Source organism: Callithrix jacchus, chromosome 19 (genome assembly GCF_049354715.1).
Source record: "Callithrix jacchus isolate 240 chromosome 19, calJac240_pri, whole genome shotgun sequence".
In the NCBI taxonomy this organism is placed as follows: Eukaryota; Metazoa; Chordata; class Mammalia; order Primates; family Cebidae; genus Callithrix; species Callithrix jacchus.
The window spans coordinates 48618875-48642628 of NC_133520.1; the positions used below are offsets into that span (position 1 = coordinate 48618875).

Sequence of the window (23754 nt, forward strand, 5' to 3'; positions counted from 1 at the left end):
AGAAGGAATGCAGGAGAAAATGAATCTGTGATCACAGAAAGAGGCAGAAAGTGAGAGGTCATCTGTAAATGTCATATGTACATCTTCTCATAAGAAAGCATTACAGAACGGATGCAGTGGCTCACGCCTGTAATCCCAGCACTTTGGGAGGCCAAAGCAGGCAGATCACCTGAGGTCAAGAGTTCGAGACCAGCCTGGCCAACACAGTGAAACCCCATCTCTACTAAAAATACAAAAATTAGCCAGGCGTGGTGGTAGGCGCCTGTAATCCCAGCTACTCAAGAGGCTGAGGCAGGAGAATCGCTTGAACCCAGGAGATGGAGATTGCAGTGAGCTGAGATCACACCACTGCCCTCCAGCCTGGGCAACAGAAAGAGACTCCATCTCAAAAGAAAAGAAAAGAAAAGAAAAGAAAAGAAAAGAAAAAGGATTGCAATGGAAGGTACAAGTGGGGATAAGACATTTGGCATGCTTGGTCTTTAAGACCCATACCACGTGTTGTCTCTTTCACTAAAAAAGAAAAAAAAGTTCACAAACAATGTTAAAGAGAACAGAAGGGTGGTAGGCAGGGAAAGGAAAAGAATCTTGACCCCAGAGACATGGATACTCTTCAACAGCAAAACTGCTGACTTTGGTTTGATGGAAGAGTCATACGGGTACTGAAGGAAAACTCTAGAAGACATGTGAAGAGAAAACAGAGTGTCTTAAAATTGTGTTTAAAATGATCTGCAGTGCACGTAAAATGAATGAATGAATAAGCTGAATTTAGTACAAGATGTCATTATCTTCCGTGATGAAATGCACATAAATATCCATTGAGAGGAGAAAAAAGTGAAAATGTTTAATAAAATCTAAATATCATCAGTGTCACTACACAGGCAATGCTAAGTACACAACCAGGTCAGGAAGCTGCTGAGGTTAAATCTGTATTATTTAAGGTAATGCTGAGACCCTAAATAGAGTGGCTTAAAGAACACACAAGTTGGTTTCTCTTTCCACATGGCAGTCTTGGGGTGAGCCAGCAGGGGCCAGCTACTCCTTGCAGTCAAATAAGAACTATGTTTCCTCTGAGCAGTAGCTGTGCCATCTCCTCAGACCCACCAAGCGGCCACCAATTACACCTGCTGTTTTTCTCTTAAGGACTCCTTGTTTAATCCAATATAATCAGGAAGAGTTGGGGAAAATTGTTCATTTCAGTACATCTTTGCCGATACTTAAAAAAAAAATGCTTTTATATTATCATGTGGTTTAATTATATTTTCATCAAAACAATGGAGCTGCAGATTTAGATAATTGAAAAAATAGAAAACATCCCCCATGTAGCCTAATTACCAGTCTGTCTAAACGATTAGCTAGATTAGCCTTATTTTCAGTCAGTAAAAACAAAACAAGACATAAAAACCTTCATTTTATAATTAAAATAAGCTGCTAACACATTTTGAGAAATGGTATTAAAACTACTGAAAAGAAATAATGCAATAAGTTTTATAAAAGCAGTTAAGTCCAGATTAAAATGATGTTGTACTAATATAATTACGCTTTTCATTATATAAGTCTTTCTCATTTATTCATGAAATATATGCAGTGAATCCAAGCACTTTGGGAAGCTGAGGCAGGTGGATCATTTGAAGTCAGGAATTTAAGACCAGTCTGGCCAATATGGTGAAACCCTGTATTTACTGAAAATACAAAAATTAGAATCGCTTGAACCCAGGAGGTGGAGGTTACAGTGAGATGAGATTGCCCCACTGCACTCCAACCTGGGCAACAGAGAGAGACTCCACCTCAAAAAAGAAAAAGAAAAAAAAGAAAAGAAAGAAAGAAAATGTATTTAGCTACAATTTTAAGTTATTCATGAAGGAAGAAGGATGCTAAAAAGAATGATATTCTTTTGGAAAACATGCACACATATGTGTATTGAATGCTGGCATTTAGGAATAATTAAAAATCTTGCATGAAATTCAAAAATAATTCCATTTGTTTTATTGGACATACTGATAGCTAAAAATTAATTGGTCTGGTATCTAGTAAAAATTTTATTTTTGGCTAATATGGAATAGAAGATACTACCTTAAAAGATGAAATAAAGTCAAGATTATAACTGGAATATTTTATGTGCTTTGATAAATATGTTTTGAGACCCTTCTTGAATAAGACATACCAAATCTAAAATAAATCATATTAAAAATTACCACAGGTTTTGTTTTGTTTTGTTTTTTTGGGACAGGTTTTCACTTTGTCACCCAGGCAGGCTGCAGTGCAGTGACATGGTCACGGCTCACTGCCACCTTGACCTCCCTGGGCTCAAGCAATCCTCCCAACTAGCTGGGACTTCAGACATACACTACCATGCCAGCTAATCTTTGTACATTTTTGGTACAGAGGGGGTTTCACCATGTTGCCCAGGCTGGTCTCGAACTCCTGCACCCAAGCAACCCACCCAAGCAATCCACCTAACTCGGCCTCCCAAAGTGCTGAGATTACAGATGTGTGCCACTGTGCCTGACCACTGCAGGCTTTGTCTACAAAAACCTGAACGCTGTGGTGGTCTCAGAAGCACAGCAGCCTGTGCTGTTTGGTTGGCCAATGGTGATCTTCTAATCAGCTACTGACACATCCTAAGGATTATTCTTGAGAATAGCTAAAAAGAACTGCCTATGTTTAAACACATTTTTAAAAAGCCATTTTGGTGGTTAATACTTCTTGATGCTCTGGGATTTTGTTTCTAGTCTCCCTCAGGAACAATTCAGGCTTGTGACAATAACTGAGAGATGGAAAAGGTGAAGTCAGTAAGCAAAACCTGGTTATCACTGCCACCCCCAATCCTTTAGAATTTCAGAACCATAATACCATTGCGTTGTTCACACTAAGTATGCATATAGTCTCCTTTCTCCCCCTCCACAGCTATTTACAGAATCCTTCTCCTCTCGTAGCTTGTCGTGCAAAGCTTCTTAAATAAAGGTTAGCCTCAGCCTGCCTCCTGACATATTTGCATTCCAGCCTAAAGGTTTGTCCATACACAGTGAACTGTAACCTCACTGAATGTGTAAACTGATTGTAACCTACTTTCGAAATCAATCACCATGTTTTGGTGAATAAAAGGCAGCCGGCTGTTCAAACTCTGTTTACATAAGGCAAACGCCAAGCTGTAACCAAGCCAGTGGTTTCTGCGCCTCACTTTCCTCTCCTAGGCCCCAGGTCCTCTCATGCAGTGGCTCCAGAGCTGCCCTGTACCTCTTCTGATTTCGTGGCTGCCCAATTCACAAACTGTTCTTTGTTCAACTAAACTCTGTTAAATTTGTCTGAAGCTTTTCTTTAACGAGGTCATGGCGATTGATTTTCTGCGTATCTGCCACTGTGGCTTCTTGGAGGTCATGGCGATTGATTTTCTGCATATCTGCCACTGTGGCTTCTTGGATGTTCCCAGCCATGCAAAAGGATTTGCGAGTAAGCTTTGGTGCACTCCCAGGCATTCCATCCATTTTACAACAAGGAAGTCTGCACTGCTGGGAAGGCAACCCCTAAAAGACTTAAATCCCATGGGGGAATTCATGGCCCAGGGTCACTGACAAATCACAGCCACTCCTAGCTCCCACCTTAAAAAGAAAAATGGTCTGTCCGTTGCTTAAGCACTGAGTTATTGATCAATGAATCTACAAAGGAAAAATAACTGCTGACTCCATTTGAAATATGAAAATGTCTCAGGCAGAGCAGTATAATTATTGTGTAGGCTCCGGGAACCTGAAAAAACTCAAGGACACAGTGGGAACACTCAGTGTCTTCCTGTCAAATAATCCAGGGAAGCTGTGGGTGAATCTTTGTCAGCCTGGTAACAACTAGCGACTTCTTGGAATCCATGTTTCTGACTCTGTATCACTTAGATTTGTTTCCTTTCATATGAAGCCTGTAAAGAGCTCATTTCCAGCTGCTTCTTTCCATGAACATAGATGAATCTGGTATACAACGTGAAACAATACCAAGCTGAATACTCCAATCCAAAACTCAGTTATGTCAAGCATTTCTGTATTAGCAACCAGGAGTTTGCCTGGCCACTGTATTGTTCAGCTATTAACCTTGCCAGCTATTAACCTTGCCAGCTATTAACCTTGGTCTTCTCTAACTGTTTTAGACTTCTTGATTATTAATGACCTTTTCTTTACCTCAAATCCACAGATTGTCAGTGGAGGGTTATTAGAACTTCCATGAAGTTTTAAAAAAAATACAGATGCCCAAGTCTTCACCTAGACTTTCACAGCTTGAAATTCTGGTATTAGGGCTGAGTATGCAGACATTTTAGAAAATATTTACTGAGGATTCTGATCTCTTAATTGAAAATGTCTTCCTAATCCATTCATCATTGACTTCTTTTTTCTTTTTTGAGATGGAGTTTTGCTCTTCTTCCCAGGCTGGAGTGCAATGGTGCCATCTCAGTTCACTGCGATCTCTGCCTCTTTGGTTCAGGTGATTCTCCTGCCTCAGCCATCCGAGTAGCTGGGGTTACAGGCGTTCACACGCTACCAAACCTGGCTAATTTTTGTACTTTAAGTAGAGATGGGTTTCCGCCATCTTGGCCAGGCAGGTCTTGAACTCCTGACCTCTAGTGACCTGTCCACCTTGGCCTCCCAAAGTTCTGGGATTACTGAGCATGAGCCACCATGCCCGGCCCATTCATCATTCACTTCTAAGTGGTTCAACATGAATTCTCCATCTTAAGTTCACCCTCTACCCAATTAGCCAGTCTCTAATTTTTTATGGGAGGCAAATACTAATCCAATGACTTTTTAATTATCATGGAAACTTTAAGTGAGGAAGTTTGTTTGTAGTTAACCGAAGCAATGGTTATTTTTTGAAATAACAAAAATAGTGATTCTTTTTTCTTTTATAAATTAAGTTTAATTTAGAAACTTTTAAATTTTTGAGCATCCAGCTTCAGAAATAAAAACAATGCCTAAAATGAGTATAAATATTGTTTTTCAGAGTTTATTTCCCTTCTTCATTTATCAGCAGACAGAGAGTACTGATCCACTCTCTTGCTGAATGTTGTAAAGAAATTAAAAGTTTAGATAGACAAGTTACCCACACCCATCCTAAAACACCACAGATCCCCTAGTAGCCTCAAAGGAAGCACAACTTTCTGGTTTTTCTATAGGGTTTATGGCTGGTATATAGCACCGGTTTGAAATTAGAGTTCATCTAAACCACCCCAAAAGTGTTTGGCATTAAACTCAAGGATTCAAATATATCAGGAATCTGGAAACTACCAACCATTTAATAATGAACCAAATCAAGTGAAATTCATAAAGGTTGAACATGCTAAATGGACCAGTGTAGGAAAAAGATTCAAGGCGTCAGACAGCTTGGAATGGAATTTCACATTTCCAGCTGTTGGTGGAAATCTATAAAAATCTGAGCAAACAGACGGTAGGTAACAGGCATGTTACTGCTTCTCTGTTAACACCTTAATTGCTGTTTGCAACTGTTTTTGTTTGTTTGTAATCCATTTCCTGATCATTAAGGACTCAGATGTAAAAAGAATTCCTGCTTTATTCTCTACAAGCTGTCAACAAGATGGAAAAACAGAGGGTGGAATTATAGCCTACAGCAGTACGAGCAAAAAGAACGAACAGTCAGAAGCAGACTTGGGACTTGTTAGGATACACTGTCCAGTCCCGGGGGGCACACACACTGCACACTAGCTGAAACACCTCGTTATCCCTACTACACAAAACATACGTAAAGGTCCGCAAAGAAAGAACTCACCTCCACTACTGCTGAGAACTTGTGTGTTCTACTGTAACTCGCTTCTCCTTAACACGCCATAAAACTGGAGGCATAAAGGAGTCCTGGCTGGAGGGCTGGCAGAATACGGTTTCTGACTTGCCTTGTTATGAACCACTACTACAGAAACTCTGCATTTAAAAACAGAGCTCTTTTATATGATCATCTCTCGAGAACCTGTACTAAGAAGCTCTTTTTGTTTTTTGAGACGGAGTTTCGCTCTTGTTACCCAGGCTGGAGTGCAATGGCGCGATCTCGGCTCACCGCAACCTCCGCCTTCTGGGTTCAGGCAATTCTCCTGCCTCAGCCTCCTGAGTAGCTGGGATTACAGGCACGCGCCACCATGCCCAGCTAATTTTTTGTATTTTTAGTAAAGACGGGGTTTCACCATGTTGACCAAGATAGTCTCGATCTCTTGACCTCGTGATCCACCCGCCTCGGCCTCCCAAAGTGCTGGGATTACAGGCGTGAGCCACCGCACCCGGTCCAAAACCTGTACTAATAAGCTCTAACAAAAAGCAGGGGGACCTGGAATCAATAAATAATCCTAAAAACCTCATTTTACCTCGTGACTGCATCCTTCTCTCTGGCAATTAAACTGACTTCCGTGTTTCCTTAGGTCTAGAGAAGCATCAAAAAATCACTAATGGAGTCGACTGCCCAGTCCTAAATAATGAAGAGATGACTATACACTCTATTTTAAAAATTCTAAGTACCAAAAATGTTTTGGGTGGTCTGCTTTCAATCCCTGGAAGTTCCATCTCATAATATTAAATTCAATTGAAGACACAATAGTAATCTTTGGATAAGCATGAATATAAAATGGTAGAATCCCAAATATACTCCCCTAGGGGCAATCACATAAGCATGTTAGAGATAAATGAAATTTTTTCAAAATATCAAATATTTATTTACCAATTTGTGTTCTTTTCCCCTTCATTCTTAAATCTTGGGTATTTTGTATTTTCACATTTTTCACTTTCCTTCTGTCCCTAGATCCTCCTAATTTCCTATTACTCAAGTAATTTGTTCTGTTTAATCAAAGAAACAAATCAACCCATTATATTTCATTACATTTAGCTAAACGCTCAGAAATAAATAAACCTATTTATGAAGCACACTATGTCATATACTGTAGAAGCTTCATTTTCGCTGTGTTATGCTGCTGGCAATTATGAACTACAAAAGGCTTCCCCCTGCCCTCAACTTAATGAAGCTTGTCAAAGTTTCCAGGAAACAAACTGTGACTTCCGCTTTTATTGCATTCTGATGGGATCAGTGATTACAGAACCTCAGCATCACAGATCGCTCTCCCCATAGAGTGCGGAAGAGAATGCAGTATAATCCAGGGCACCAGGCACACTGCCTGGGCCTGAGTAGGCGGGCATCCTCTTGATGCAGTACTGGGCCTGATCCGGGGGCAGCTCCCGACGCAGCTCCTCCGCCAGGATGTATGGCTGGAAAAAACACACACGTGTTTGCAGTCAGTTGCAGAACACACCACAACGTAAACAGTCTTACTACTTACATATTTCTTGCATCTGTTTAATTTTTTAAAAGGAGTCTGTTGGGATAGTAGTACCAGACAACCAACAGAAAGCCATTTCACTTGTAGGAACACTTCTAGAAAATGGCTCGGCCAGCAGGAAGGGTGAGATGCTTCATAAAGGCAAAGGGAGCATTACAACTATTTCTCAAACTGAGCCACAGTGTGAGGATACATGCTATGATCTACATTTCATATCAGAAAAGATTAAGTTTTTTTTAAAAAAAATATTCAGTGGGAAATAGCACAATGCTAGCCAAGTAGACTGGCTGGTAAAAGTCAAGTAAATCACAAATATCATGTTATAATTTATATAATTATAGCTTATATATTATATAATTTATAGAAGTTTCTTGGTGGGGTGGGAGGAGCCATGGTTTATTACGTTCTAAATCAGCTGGGCTCTTTCCCATCCACCCTCACCCCTATGGGCAAATGATTCATTTTAAAGCAAACGTTATTTTAAAAATAGTTGGTCTTGTCTGATTTTTAAGGCAGTAAATATGGCTCTGCTAATGTGTTTTAGCATACTACCCTCCTTGTGGCAATGTTCATTATCCCCTCAGCCAGAAAACGGTAAACTAATCCTATCCCAAGTTGAATTTATACATAGAGATGTTTTTATTGTTTGGGAGAGGTAAAATATGAAAATCCTGAACTGGCAATTAAACTCCTACTGAAGGTCTAAAGTACATGTCATGAAAAGCTTGCCAGTTTTTTACTGACTGAACAGCTAGATTTAACTTTGCTCCATGGGCGGGGCACAGTGTCACGGTCACTGATCCTTAGGAGAAGTTTACCCAGTTTTCTAACATCTCCATTGCATGGTTTCTTCTTTTGAAGTCACATCCACCAAACTAGAATGTAAAACGAGGGTTCAACCGGGAACACACACACACACACACACACAAGTACAAATACACTATTGTCCATTCTATAAAAACTCTGTGCAGGGCCAAGTACGAAAGCCAGGAATGGAATGTCTGTGTTTCCTCTGTTCTGAGTGCACCATTGCTCTGTGTCTACCTGCTGCTTTCCGAACTCAGTGCCAATGTTGCACAAAACATACTAGTATAAAAATGGTTTTTATTTACAACACTGTTGCCTTGTTTGTTAGGCTGACGCAGTGGACTCCTCCTGCTAAAGCGTTAGAAAACCTGTCAGTGCAGACCTTATCAGAAGCCAGGATTCGGAAGGAGGCGATGACCTGCTCGGCGGTGTCAGTGTCAGCCGTCTCTCTAGTCATGAAGTCGATGAAGGACTGGAAGGTGACGGTGCCTTGCCCGTTGGGATCTACCAGGGTCATGATGCGGGCAAATTCGGCTTCACCCTGAGGCAAAGTGGCAAAGAAACATGTCCCCGAACGGTGCACATCTCTCAACAGTGCCGTTCTCATTCTTTCCCCAGTGACACGCCAATTCCTTTATGTCTGAAAACTCAAGTATTACCTGAGTTTCCCTTCAGTCTTTGGATGAGATTCCCCTTATGCGTGACTTAGGTTTACTGCTATCAAACAAGGTACACGTTGCTGCAGCTTTAAACCAGAAGCTTGTAAATGTCAGAATTCTTTCCTCTCTGGGACCCACTGCTGGCCTTCCCGCGTCACGTAACATAATTATGGAAGAGCAGGTCAAAGCGAGAGCCGAGCCCTTTTCTCAGATTAGAACTAAGAAAAGTGGTGCTGCCAACTTAAAGGCAGTTCAGAACGTGGCTGTCGTGACTGTATTCTACAGCCCCAAAGAGAATCAAAGCAGGTCAGGTCAAAAACACTCATTAATGGGTAACAGAGAAGTGTTGGCTATTCTAGGACTATCCCAGCCCACAGGGAAATGTAAGTTTATCGAAGCTGATTTATGACTAAAGCTTGGTTGCCTTTCAACATATTCAAGAAAAAAGCACTTGAAAAATCATCAGAATACTACTAAAAGCCACTAAGTGTGCCATTGAAATGGGTAAGCTGTAGTATATGAATTCTAGCTCAGTAAAGCTGTTTAAAAAAATCAAAAAGCCTATTTCTCATCTCCTTCACTAGAAAAAATAATCTGACCAATTACTGAATACAAACATGTTTTGGTTCTGTGACTTTTGTCACCCAGGCTGGAGTGCAATGGTGTGATCTTGGCTCACTGCAACCTCTACCTCCCAGGTTCAAGCCATTCTCCTGCCTCAGCCTCCCAAGTAGCTGGGACTACAGGCGTGTGCCACCACACCTGGCTAATTTTTGTATTTTTAGTAGAGACGGGGTTTCATTATGCTGGTCAGGCTGGTCTTGAACTCCTGTCCTTAGATGATCCGCCTGCCTTGGCCTCCCGAAGTGCTGGGATTACAGGCGTGAGCCACTGCGCCTGGCCCCGTGACTTTATTTTTGTATAGTAACACTGAAACCTTCAAAAAATATTATCCTACATAATGAAAACGAACCAATCTCAAATGCACTACCTGGGTTTGAGCTGGTCATCTTCTATAACAGAAATCCAAACTCAGGAAAATACCAAACCTTAGTACAATTTCAACTTCCATCTTACCAAGTCATAGCCCATGGAGATCAGGCAGGCTCTGAAATCCTCATGGTCCATCAGGCCATTCTTCCTCTGTTGGCGAAAACAAAAGACACGGCAGGTGAGCACAGAGCAAGATGAGCAACTCTACTTGACCAACTCACAAAGATCTAGTAACAGAAGCACTTCGAGCTCTGCCGAGATCATAAATGTCACCACTGGCTTGTGAGAAGGATGGAGTCAGCACAAGGATGTTACAAACTAGTTTCTTAAAACGGAAAAAGAGGGGAGAGGAGGGTAAAGACCAGACAAAAATTAAAGGAGACCATACACACAAGAAAATAGCAAAAGGAACTAGTGGGAGCTCTCTACTGCCACCTACTGATGATGGAACATATCGTAAAAGTTCTAAGAAATGATGACGCTCTCAATGGTCACAGGCAGTCATCGTTTGTCAAATTCCTGCAGAGATGAGCACATTCCTAGAGCTCTGATACCTGGAAAGCAACTACCCTTGTGCCCTTGGGCAGGATGCAGTGGCCCCTCTGTGTGGCAAGCTCAGCTCCTCCCGAAAATCCAATGAGAGTCTACACAGAGCAGCACCCAAGGGAGGGTCCACGTGGACAAGTTTTCCCAGACGAGAAAGGCCAGGTCAGGAAAAACGGTGACCTAACCCTACAGAAACAGGGGTGTCAACGCAAAGCCTGGCATGTGACAGGAAGCGCACAGCTGTGCTGCAGATTCTCTTGAGGGTTTTGAAGGGATGCCTAATGTTTTAGCATCGGTACACATTTAAAGAGAAGAAAATACTGGTTATTGGCCATATGAATTTATTAAATAGAAGGCTACTTTCTGTTGTTTGCGCTTACGCATGAAACAGCCAGTCCCAAAAGCTAATGTCAGAAGTTCTTTTTTTTCTATGAATAAGAGACTTTATGTGTCTGTTCTCATACCTATGTACTCTACCCTCAGTCACTGACTGATTTCTCAGCAGCATTCTCTTAAGTGATGCTTGCCATCTTATTGACCCGATTCTCCTCTACTTTCTCTACTGCTCCTCCTCTGGCTCTTCTGCCTACCATAAATGTAGTAGTTCCCTAAGATCTGGGCCTTCTCTCTTCTTACTCTCCAGACTCTTGCTGGACAGGGCCATTAAGCTGTGACTCTCACAGGCTTCAGCCCTAAGCTCTCGATCTGGACTCCTCCTGCTTCTGCAATAGCTGAGTACCACTTCTCCCAAGTCTTCACGGTTTCGACTCTCCATATCACCCTCTCCCTTAGCCCCCAAGCCCTGTTGTTCACCTCTGTCAGATCTGTTGCAATCTGAGATCTACCCTCTTTTCTTCATTTTCACTGCTCCTATCCCTCTGCCCAGCTCATGTTTCTTCTCTCTCACTTTACCAACAGACTCTGGTCTGACCCTCTGCTAACTTTCTCATCTTTTCTTCTTCCCTTCTGTCTATTTGGCATCTTAAATGTGCTGGCACATTGTTTTGCAGCTCTGGTCACATTGCACCTATGCTCTAAAACCTTTTGTAATTCTCTGATGTCCACGGAAGAATCCCTCCATTCACAGCCTCTGTGCCCCTGTCATTCCTATCTTTACCATTCAGTGAAAAGATGAAGCAGAGTGCATCCATACCCCTGACACCCTTCCCACTACACAGTAAGTAAACTCCATTTTCCCCCCAAGATAAAGAATCATTCATGTTTAACTTGAACAAACTTCTAAGCATGGCAAGTTCTGCATGGTACTCCTTGGACTTTTGTTGTAAAAGACTGTGATCGCCTTGGATTCAAGTCAACATGTTTTCTTCCTATAAAGCAGCCCAAATGAGTGAGAGCTGTCTTTCAGCAAGAGATGGTTGTGTACAGGATGATGATCCATCATTTCCCTCCATGGAAGAAAGGTGACTTGGGCTTTAATGAATACAGTCAGGTCAAATTACAGCTTGTTTCTGCACAATAAAGGTGTGCTGAAACTCTAAGAACGTCAATTTCCATCTCTAGCTATAATTTTTTTACTTATGCCTAGCTCCCTGATCAGAAGTCCACTGTCTGAACTCTCAAACAGGCCCAAATATGACTGCTCTATCTAGCCCAGTCTATCTAGCCCATCATTTGTTTCTAAAATGATGACTGTTCTATCATTTTAGAAACAAATGACTGACATTTGCAACTCATAAACATACATAGTATGCTCCATACAAAGTAATGATACATCCTTTTTTAGTGATCTTTAAGAACTGGAATGTAGCTAGGTGCGGTGGCTCATGCCTCTAATCCCAGCAGTTTGGGAGGCTAAGGCAGGTGGATCATCTGAGGTCAGGAGTTTGAGACCAGCCTTGCCAATATGGTAAAACCCCATCTCTACTAAAAATACAAAAAATTGGCCAGATGTGGTGGCACACGCCTGTAATCCCAGCTACTTGGGAGGCTGAGGCAAGAGGATTGCCACCTCCTAGGAGGTGGAGGTTGCAGTGAGCTGAGATCACACCATTGCACTCCAGCCTGGGTGACAAGAGCAAAACTCCAACTCAATAAAATAAAATAAAATAAAATTGGAATGTAGCCTTAACAGTCCCTCACTGTCAGCCATAGGATTAGTAAATTGTATTTTCTCATAAAGAATTGATTTTACTCACTTTTATTCAAATCAAAATACTAGATAAAAATTTTTGTATACTTTTCATATGCCTTTACTACGAAAATTATCAGCCTTTTGTTGGTACACGTCCTTAAAAGAGATCATGCATCAATTTTGTTAATTAAAAAAGAAAACTGAGTTTTATATGTTGAAAGAGCAGGTTAATTTATGACCAGATGCTTTACCTAAATAGCTGCTTAGGGAAAGCATATCAGAGTTTTGTATTTAAGTCTTTACAAAATGACCTAAAGCTAACCATCGCATTTTGCTAAGAATACACTTTGACTTAGAACAAATCAGGCTTTGATAGCAACTACAAATGCATTCTTATTAAGCGATCTGCACGAAACAGCACACAAACCTGGACTTCGTGTCACCTTGAGCAACATCAGAGCTTAGGACACTGCTTTGGTGGCTATTTTCCTTTGTCTTTAACTCTCCTGTTTCCCTGTAAATGTTGTGGAGCATTAAGACTTCAAACGAGAGCGTGCATATTATTTCAGATGGACTGTTTAATGTCCCCAGCATTGCCCTTTAAATAAGTAGAGACTGGTACCCTGTCAAAGTGATTGAATGAGGCTCTGAACTCATTCATCTGCTCCTGGGTGATGCCCTTCGCGTCTCTCGTCAGGATCTGGGTCTCCACCTCATTGATGGTTCTCGCGATGGTTGTCAGCAGCAACTCCCATCCAACGCGAATGTGCTATTAAGGAAAAAGAGGACGGATCAGCTCTAGGTCTTTGCAGCATGTCAACTCTGCCTCTTTACTTTCGCTAACAGCGTGGCCGACTCAAAGGGCTTACTGTAAGTAGGGCTCACAACAGACTTCCCGACACTTAAAGCATCCTACTCTGTCATCTGTTGCAAGATTCTGCAGTGAGAATTACTCACAAGTGAGACCAGGCTTCTGACGGTGACAGCGGGTACTCTGTAGTACATATTCTATTTGTCACTGAAAACATTTTTCCAATTGGGCCATCTAATAGGCCCAAATCTGACTGGTCTATCTAGCCCAGATAGACCAGTCTATCTAGTACTGGTCTATCTAGCAACGACTGACATTGGCAAATCACAAACAGGGCTCCATACAAAGTACTGGTACATCCTTTTTCAGTGTTCTTTAAGAATTGGAATGTAGCTGGGTGTGGTGGTTCATGCCTGTAATCCTAGCACTTTGAAAGGCCGAGGTGGATGGATTACCTGATGTCAGGAGTTCGAGACCAGCCTGGCCAACATGGTAAAACCTCGTCTCTACTAAAAATACAAAACATAAGCTGGGTGTGGTGGCACATGCCTATAATCCCAGCTGAGGCCTCCTAAGTAGCAGGATGGCCTGAGTTACAGCTGCTGGCTCCCAGGGAGATTAGTTTGGGCCTAACTGGTGGAAATGCAACAGTCCAGTTTGTGGCACTCTTTGAGGAAGGGTAGTGAATTTATTGTGGTGATAATCATAATGTTGCGGTGGTTAATTTTATATAGTCCTCGATATAGCTCAGGAAGCATTTCCACAAATAGTGCCTGGAAAGGCTTAAAGATCCCTAACTTTCATACTCACAGCTATTAACCAGAACAAAGAGAGACGAGTGCATAAAGAAAGCACCCCGAGGTGGCGGCATGGTCCCCGGGAGAAGCGAGCGGTGCGTGCCCATCCGGCTGCCTACCTCCATCGTGTAGTTCGTGTGCTTGTTGTCAAAGACAAGGGCCTCCTGGATGAGCTGATGGTCTCCCTCCAGCTTGTCGATGTTGTTCTTGTAGTTGATGATGTTGTGCTCGTACTGCTTCAGCTGATTCATCTGGTCTTCCAGGGCTCCTGTGATCTGGATGGAGCTCCGGGCGATCTCCTGGAGGCAGAGTGAACAAGCAGAGAGAAATAAAGTGAAGTTCCCTCTAACGAGACGCCGTTCCAGACCCTGCATCACATGCTAGGCCAGCATCACTCGGCTCATGTTTCTTGGAGGAAGTGGGGGTCGGGTAGCATCACAGAGCAAAACACAGTCTAGTCTGCCTAGAGAGTGGGAGAAACATCAACTAAGATCCAAAACAGAGGCAACAGGGGTCAGAGGTGAGTCCTGTCAGCTTCTGACCATGAGAGGGAAATGCCCTCGGGCAGAGGTGCCCTGCTCTGGAGGAGGCTGGGGGTGGGCTACATGGGAAGAGCTGCCAGGCAGATTTAGGACCCTCCATCAGAATTTCTTATGTTTTTAGATGGTCTCTTCTTCAAGAAAAAAGTCAGTATTTTAACACCAAAAGGGTGGTGGGGCAAGAAGTAAGGGGGTCAATAAATGTCTTCTGGCTGTTCTTGGTCAAAGGACAACAGTGTTATTTAAAAACTGCTGTCCCAGCTGGGTGCCGTGGCTCACGCCTGTAATCCCAGCACTTTGGGAGGCCGAGGTGGGCGGATCACGAGGTCAGGAGTTCAAGACCAGCCTGGCCAAGATGGTGAAACCCCGTCTCTACTAAAAATACAAAAATTAGCTGGGCATGGTGGTAAGCGCCTATAGTCCCAGCTACTTGGGAGGTTGAGGCAGAAGAATCGCTTGAACTTGGGAGGTGGAGGTTGCAGTGACAGTGAGCTGAGATTGTGCCACTGCACTCCAGCCTGGTGACAGAGCAAAGCTCCATTTCAAAAAAAAAAAGACTGCTGTCCCTCAGATGTTCTAAAAATGCAAAGTATTTGTGGGCCTTCATGTGTTCTCCTTGCTGGGATAGACGGTTTAAAATCTAGGCCCTGTAGAGGCCAAAAATGGAGAAAAAGTCCTGTCACTGTTTTTAGAGAGGAAATAAACAGATCCCAGCAAGCTCCCCCTCCCCTTCCTTGACGCCCACTTCCTGCATTCTGTCTCGTACCCCAGTGCACACTGTCCGCAACAGCCAGGGGCTGAAAGATAAAGCCGAGTGATGACAGAACAGTGCTCCCACATGACTGAGCAGGTGGCTGGAAAACACAGCATGAGCAGTGTCACTGCTGCGGTAGTGAAGGGACATATCGTGAGGCTGTGGCCGGCGTCTGGGAGGGAGCTGGCTTACCTCCATCTTGTTCTGGATCCAGGGCCCGATGGCATTGGCTTGGGCAGCAAACTGGCGCCTCAGACGCTCGTTAGCATGCTGGCGAGCCAGCTCCTCCTGCAGGGACTGATCGCGGATGGGCACGAGTTGCTTCACCTGTGAGGGCCCAAGGACAACAAGGGTTAGAGGCCAGCTGTGGCCTCATAGGAGCGACCACAGAAGGTGGGAATAGTCCAAGGGGTGGGGGAGGGGTGGAGAAGGAAAAAGGAAGGGAGGAGGGTCGGGGGGGGGAAGAGGGAGGATGAGGAAGAAGAGTCTCTACTTCAGAGGATGAGCTTGATTTAGCTTTGACTGCCATCTAGTGCCACCAAGTGCCTGCTGAAAGACCGGATGAGTTGGAGGGTATTTAAGAGCCTGCATCAGGAGCAGCGATTCTCTCTATTGTCCTTCAGCCAGGGCTCTCAGCCTGCAGCACAACCAAGTCGGAGCCAGGTCCAGAGTACAGAGGATTTGTGATCTTGGAGGAAGGGAACACTGACGTCGTTATTTTCACCACCTTTGATTAAAATTTAGCATTCCCTTTGTTTAGAATGATGTGGGCAGCAAATCTGCAGCAGTATTTAGCAGTTCCTGTGACCTTATCACAGTTAGTATAGAATATCACAGTTCTATACTAACGTTACAGTCATGCCTGCCTCTTGCAATAAATATCACGCACGCTCACCATGACTCCAAAATGATCAGCCCTGCTGTTAGATCTTGGCTTTAAATGTGTTAATAAAGAAGCAAATACGTTACGATATCTTTAATGATATTTGAATAACTACGTTTCAATATAATTTATTTCCTTTGTAATATTAAATCTTTTTATAAATTTGCAAACATTATCAGAAGGAATCCACGGGCTTTCCCAGACTGCCAGAGGGGTCCATGACACCAGAATGTGAAGAACCCACACCAGGTTCACGAGTTCAATTTTTACACCATGTTGGCCCACAGAAGAGTATACACCTGGTCTACTTGCTTTCTGTTCCATTTGTGGATTACATTTTACTGGTATGCCTCCGTTCTTTTTCAATCGATGGAAAAGGAAAAAGGCTACTTCAAAACTCTTTGTGTCGTCTGCAAAACGGCTACTGAAAGCATTATTATTCAGTCTCTTTTTAAAAATCCAAAGTCCATTTGCTTTATAACTTACTGAAGGGAGAAAAGTTTATCTCACTCTAAGAAATAATATGTATTTCCACCCGGGGAATGGTGGCTCGCACCTGTATCCCAGCACCTTGGGAGGCTGAGGTGGGCGGATCACTTGAAGTCAGCAGTTGGAGACCAGCCTGGCCAACATGATGAAACCCCATCTCTATCAAAAATATAAAAAGTATCTGGGTGTGGTGGTGGGCGCCTGTAATCTCAGGTGGAGGCTGAAACAGGAAAATCACTTGAACCTGGGAGGCAGAGGTTGCAGTGAACCAAGATTTCGCCACTGTACTGCAGCCTGGGTGACAGAGTGAGACTCTGTCTCAAAAAACTAAACATGATAAAAATGAAAAATAAAAAATGGTATAATTTCCTTTTTCCCCACCCTACGAAAACTACTTAACTCAGTTTGATTCCCTTCTCTCCTTGGCTATTTGTTGGGAAGACCAGAGCTAAATCTGAAGCTCAGATGCGCCAATTCACTACTGTCCCTCAGATGAATACCGTCCTCTTCCCTACACCTGCTTTGGCTTTCGCGCTGTTTACAACTGACGTGCTCTGTGTGTGTTTTTATCATAAGCCACCTCAGCTCCACGTGTTGGACTCACTCCTTGAAGACTACGTATCCGCATACTGAGATGACTGATGACTAATTTCAACCATGAAAAGAAATGTCTCTTGAGAGGCCGAGGCGGGTGGATCACAAGGTCAAGAGATCGAGACCATCCTGGTCAACATGGTGAAACCCCGTCTCTACTAAAAATACAAAAAATTAGCTGGGCACGGTGGCGCGTGCCTGTAATCCCAGCTACTCAGGAGGCTGAGGCAGGAGAATTGCCTGAGCCCAGGAGGCGGAGGTTGCGGTGAGCCGAGATCGCTCCATTGCACTCCAGCCTGGGTAACAAGAGCGAAACTCCATCTCAAAAAAAAAAAAAAGAAAAGAAATGTCTCAATCTTAAAAATGAGACAAAAGGGTTCAAATTATCCCATTTGGGCCATAATTACATTTGTCATAGTTACATTTTGGGCAACTATGACAAACGTAATAAATGTAAAAGGTAGCAAGTTAGTAGAAATACTTTCATTCCCAAGATATAGTTTCCTTTTTTCTTCTTTTTTTGCAACAGAGTCTTGCTCTGTCACCAGGCTGGAGTGCAGTGGCACAATCTTGGCTCACTGCAACCTTCACCTCCTGGATCAAAGTGATTCCCCTGCCTCAGCCTCCCAAGTAGCTAGGATTACAGGCACCTGCCATCACACCTGCCTAATATTTTTTTGTATTTCAGTAGAGACGGGGTTTCACCATGCTGGCCAGGATGGTCTCGATATCCTGACCTCGTGATCCGCCCGCCTCAGCCTCCCAAAGTGCTGGGATTACAGGCGTGAGCCACTGTGCCTAGCCCAAGATGTAGTTTTCTAAGAAATTTTTCCACATTTAAAATTCATACATATCTGGGACATGTTTATACCATATTCTAAAAATTCTTTTAAAAAGTACCATAAGTACTTGTAACCAAGTTTTTAACCAAATTTCCAGTTGGGGCTTCATAAACTATTTCTTTAATGGTATTAGGATCATAACCTATAGTGATTTTGTCAACATTTACATAATATTTTCCTTAAGTAAAATAATCTCTACTTTCTTTCCCAACAAACTGCAGAAGCTGCTGAAAGGTCCTTAAGGATGAAACTTGGGGCCAGGCGCGGTGGCTCAAGCCTGTAATCCCAGCACTTTGGGAGGCTGAGGCGGGTGGATCACAAGGTCAAGAGATCGAGACCATCCTGGTCAACATGGTGAAACCCCGTCTCTACTAAAAATACAAAAATTAGCTGGGCATGGTGGCGCGTGTCTGTAATCCCAGCTACTCAGGAGGCTGAGGCAGGAGAATTGCCTGAACCCAGGAGGCGGAGGTTGCGGTGAGCCGAGATCGCGCCATTGCACTCCAGCCTTAGTAAGGAGCGAAACTCCGTCTCAAAAAAAAAAAAAAAAAAAAAAGCATGAAACTTGGGATAAAGGAGAATCCTGATCATAACACAAAATGAGGCTGTCACCCTAAGTCCCCAAGGGTTAGCTTTCTCCTCGGACTTCAGCTTCAAGAATGGCCCCGGTCCCGCACCAGGCCCTTAGCCACCCACCTTGTCCCACTTGTTCCGGATCTCATCCATGGTGACGGTGCTGTACGGGTTGCTTGAGCTAATTCTGATGCTGTAGCTCTGAATCACCTTCTCCACCTCGTTCTGGATGGCCATGATGGACTGCCGCTCTCCATCTGCCTCAGGCAGTGTGGCCTTGAACTGCTCATGCGCAGTGATCAAACTCTACACCCGAGACACAAGTGGAGAGAAACAATCTGGCTTGAGTGTTAATTTCATAGGCTTTGATATTCCTTTCTGCACACAAGCAAATGCCTTTATAATTGCAAGAATCTCTGGAGAAAAACAAATTCTGGATGCTTTAGAAAAACTCCTTAGGTACACAGAAGTTCCTAGATAATGGAAAAAGGGTATCATGATGACTATTAATTTGATTGATGGCTATTCATCCAGAGTCTTTTAAAAAAATCTGTTTCCTTTCACTGTTTCTGATCATCAGCTATTGTTTAGGTGTTTCTTACTTTCTGCTGATGAGCAGAACTTAGCAGTTCTTCCACACCCTCCTCCACCTTTTTTTTGTTTTTTGAGACAGGGTCTCGCTAGGTCACTCAGGCTGGTGTGCAGTGGCGCAATCATGGCTCATTGCAGCCTTGAACACTTGGGCTCAAGTAATCCTCCTGCCTCAGTCTCCTGAGTAGCTGGGGCTACAGAGTATACATCACCATGCCTGGCTAGTTTTTTTATTCTTGTTTTTTGTAGAGACCGGGTCTCATTATGTTGCCCGGGTAGGTCTCTAACTTCTGGCCTTGCTGATCTTCCCTGCCTGGGGCTCCCAAAGTGTTGGGATTACAGTGTGAGCCACCATACTCAGCCCTTAGATGCCCTTTCTGATGGCCAGTTATTACCTTTGTAGTCCCACGAAAGCATCTTACATTTGCTACCATTATACCTAAAGAAAACCAGGAAGTACATCCCTACTCCTCAAAAAGAAAAGGCCATAGACACCAACTCTTACCGGAGGCTCTCTTAAGAGCCATTTATCAAACCTATTCTTTGACCCTAACATGAGCAGTCCCGCAAATTCGGCTGCTCGAACAACTCTCTGCCTCGTGGAACACCTTTGAGTGTGAAGCTACTGTTCTCTTTAGGTGTGGCAACAGGTCAGCTGCCAACAGAGTTTCGACAAAGAGTGTGACTTCCAAGGCGTGCTCATTCAAAAAATAAATGATTTTAGACTGTTGGCCTGTGCTTAAGAGTGCACCATCAGAAACACCATCAGAGCCTCTTTCAAAAGGCAGGTGGCATGTTCATGGAAGTACTTTCTTTCCCCTGACATGCAGGTGCAAACCCTTCTAGACTGTTCTTGGTAGGGAGGTTTGGTTTCAAATCCCAACCTGCAGTATTTCCCTTCGTACTTGGATTCTTTTTGACGACATACCTATTTTACAGGAAAAGAGTGTAAAAAAGTATTTTCTCTTTTGATTCTATCATACATCAAGTTCACTGTCCCATGTCTCTAAATAAATGATGTCCTGGCTAACCGAGATTAACTTTCCTCCCTAACGTCACCACGCAGAAGCCTTGTTTATGCTTCTGAAGTTCGAGCAAAAACTATATGCAGAACATTTTGGATTGGTGGTAGGCAAAAGGTAGGTGCTGATTTGTGGCTTCTTATGGTTTGCAATCTCGCAAAAACTCTGTAGATCTAAATAAACAATAATATGTACACGCTTGCAAAGCGGTTAACTCGGCAGCTGGTACACTTACAACGCTTTCCTGAATAACTCAAAGCGCACATATGTTTATTTTGCTCAACGATTCAGCATTTTAGGTGCTGCTGTTGTGGTTGTTGTTGAGACAGGGTCTCACTCTGTTATCCAGGCTACAGTGCAATGGCACGATCTAGGTTCACTGCAACCTCTGCCTCCCAGGCTCAAGCGATGCTCCCACCTCAGCCTCCCCAGCAGCTGGGACTCCAGGAGAACACCACCACACCGGCTAGTTGTTTTGTATTTTTTGTAGAGACAGAGTTTCATCACATTGGCCAGGCTGGTCTTGAACTCCTCAACTCAAGCAATCCACCCACCGCAGCCTCCCCAAATGCTGGAATTACAAGCGTGCGCCACTGCGCCTGGCCTCAGCATTCTTTTTTGCAGAACGGAGCTTTCTAGACATATTCATCATTACTTGATTGATGTTAACTGGTTTGCAACAGAGTAGTAAACACATTTTTAAGCTAAGGTTCAAAGGGTAATTTGGGCTTTTTAGCCACCATTTGTTAAGTTTAAAAAAATAAAAAAGAAAACAAGAAACCAAATAACAGAACCCTTAGTTTAAATGACAACTCACTTCTATGCACAGGGCACACAGAGTTGGGGTTCCATTACCTGGATCTCCTCAATGCTATGGACAATGAACATGTCTTGCAGATCCTCCATAGCGCCCTCCATCCAATTGTTGAAAGGAGCAGCCCTCTTGGCAAACTCCAGGTGAAGCTGATCTATGGTTTCTAGCAATTTCTCCATTCTCTGAAGAGTAAAGAGAAGCAAGCATTATCACAGGCTGATTAAAACATTCACTGGAAGTGTAAGTATGCATTCCATAACAATAGACTGTTATCTGACACTCTGTTAATCATATTAGCGTGTGTCTACAAAAGACTATCTGATGCTCAAGCGGTATCAGGTACCTGAATCAAAGAAGGGTTTAATAACATCCAGAGCAGCCTCATGTTTAAAGTGTCTAAAGTACTTCCCTACATGCTCCTTTTCTGAAAGCTCAGACTCCACATACGGCATACTGTAACTTGCTTTCAGCTAAAGCAGGACTTTGTAAGAGGACCTGATTCCCTAACTGTGCCAGATTAACACGAAATGCAGGGCATCTCCCACATTTTAGAGGCAACACGTGCAGTTGTGTGCATTCCCAAAGTCACCCGCCTAGTGGAGACGGAAGGAATTACGGGTTAATGTTCTCAAATCCTCATTCAGGTTTCAACACAGAGGTCACCTCTTGTCTTTGTGGGCATAGGAAAGCACAAGCGTTCCAGTGACAGGACGATCCTGTGCTTGTTCCCCATGGCACAGACAAGTAGGGGCAGAAGGGGAAGGCATCTCCATCGCTCTAAGTCTTCCATATTTAGGTTCATTTTCCCCTCCTGTTCTAAAATGTTTTGTACTGTCTCTGTTACATGTCTGGTCTTTTCTCTCTCTCTCAACATTTTTTTTTAACTTTTTAAAATTATTCTACTTTAAGTTCTGGGGTACATGCACAGAATGTGCAGGTTTGTTACACAGGTATACACGTGCCATGGTGGTTGGCTGCATCCATCCCCGTCATCTACATTAGGTATTTCTCCTACTGCTATCTTTCCCCTATTCCCTCCAGCCCCTGCTATCCCTACCCTAGTCCCCCACCCCCTGACAGGCCCCATGTGTGATGTTCTCCCCCCTGTGTCCATATGTTCTCATTGTTCAATACACACTTATGAGTGGGAACATGTAGTGTTTGGTTTTCTGTTCTTGAGTCAGTTTTCTGAGAATGATGGTTTCCACGCTTCATCCATGTCCCTGCAAAGGACATGAATTCATCCTTTTTTATGGCTGCATAGTATTCCATGGTGTATATGTGCCACATTTCCTTTATCCAGTCTATCACTGATGGGCATTTGGGTTGGTCATTTCTTTCTTTAAGCAGATATGTCACAGCCATTTGGCATTTGGGAAGCTTAATGTTGCGTTCTCTCAAAAGTGTCATCAGAGTCGAGGAGAAACGACCCAGGGAACTGGTAAACTGCTTATTTCCTTCATGTGAGAAATGTCTTCCATGGTTAAAGACAATGAGGGGCAGTTAAACACCAGCTACCCACTGCGTCCTGCACTTAGATAAGGCCAAATTCAGCCCAATTCTGTTTCTTGTCAACTTACTGACTTCAACATTTGGCTCCATCTTCCCTTTGGACATCTGTGATTTCCTGACTCACTCACGGCTCAGTTTACTCAGGTAGAAGGACTTCTGGAAGTGTACTGTTACTACCAGATACAAAGTAGATTGATGCCATAATCTCATCGCCCCTGGGTTTTTAAAACTCGAAAAACATACTTGGCTGCTGCCTGGATAAATTACAGCACACAGCTACCAACTTCCCATTTCCCTCTTTCTCCCACTTTTTATGTTTTCTTTAGAGGTTCCTTCATTAGACAGTCTATTTCATGCCACAGAAAAACAGACCATGAATAGCAGTGATTTAACAAGAGCTTCTGTTAAAAGATTTCACGGCAGCGCGTGGCTTCGAGACATCACCTCCAGAGCTTCCCTCCTCTTCTGGGTAAGCGTTCCCAGTCGGTCCCACTGGTCACAAATTTTCTGGCACCGGTCGTTGACATTCACGGCATCGTGATAGTCCAGCTCACTATTGAAGGTGAAAATAAAGGAAGATTAACTTTCCCAGATGATGAGAGGAAATGAATATGGGCTAAAAAAGAAAAACAACAGGGAAGTTTAAACAATTCTTAAAAATCTGAAATGTACACACATGGACATAGGGAGTGGGATGAGACAATGGAGGCTCAGAAGGGTGAGGGGCGGGAGGGTGGGGGGGTGAGGAGAAATTGCTTAATGTAATTTCATACAATGTACATTATTTGGGTGTCGGATACCCTAAAAGCCCTGACTTGGGCACATGTAGCAAAACTGCACTTGTACCCCCACCCCCAACATGTATACAAATAAAGATAAATAAATACAAATTTGTTAGAGAACTGGAATGGCATTTCAGGGTTCTGTTGACTGTCATCACTGTAAACATCACTCTTCTCGGATAAATTACAAGAAGAAGTCATAAAGCTTTTGCTGGCCAACAGATTTCTAAACAGAAAGAACCGCTGTCTTCTTAATGCCACAGGCTCAATTTATTTTCCCTTCCGTTTCTGGGAGAGGCCCTCAGAGAGCATGATTTCTAAGTGGCAACGTCCCTGTGGGTAAAGGTC

General features: G+C 43.3%; 1 protein-coding gene and 1 long non-coding RNA gene across 3 annotated transcripts in view; one reads left to right on the forward strand and one right to left on the reverse strand.

The window, feature by feature from the left end:
- The first annotated feature begins 809 nt into the window (after positions 1-809).
- LOC144580445 (uncharacterized) lies at positions 810-6917 on the forward strand. The gene is made up of 2 exons (XR_013529960.1): positions 810-3323; positions 3372-6917. It is a non-coding gene; the product is annotated as an uncharacterized LOC144580445 (long non-coding RNA).
- Positions 4871-23754, reverse strand: part of ACTN2 (actinin alpha 2) — an 82563-nt gene continuing 63679 nt past the window's right edge. For both annotated transcript variants that reach the window (XM_008985768.5, XM_035281481.3), the window contains exons 13-21: positions 23069-23177; positions 21154-21294; positions 18809-18991; positions 15497-15631; positions 14131-14310; positions 13026-13172; positions 9850-9915; positions 8496-8654; positions 4871-7235 (exon numbers count right to left, since the gene is read on the reverse strand). In XM_008985768.5, the coding sequence (XP_008984016.1) occupies positions 7077-7235; positions 8496-8654; positions 9850-9915; positions 13026-13172; positions 14131-14310; positions 15497-15631; positions 18809-18991; positions 21154-21294; positions 23069-23177 (1279 nt within the window). In that variant the 3' untranslated portion in view covers positions 4871-7076. The remainder of the gene's footprint in view (positions 7236-8495; positions 8655-9849; positions 9916-13025; positions 13173-14130; positions 14311-15496; positions 15632-18808; positions 18992-21153; positions 21295-23068; positions 23178-23754) is intronic.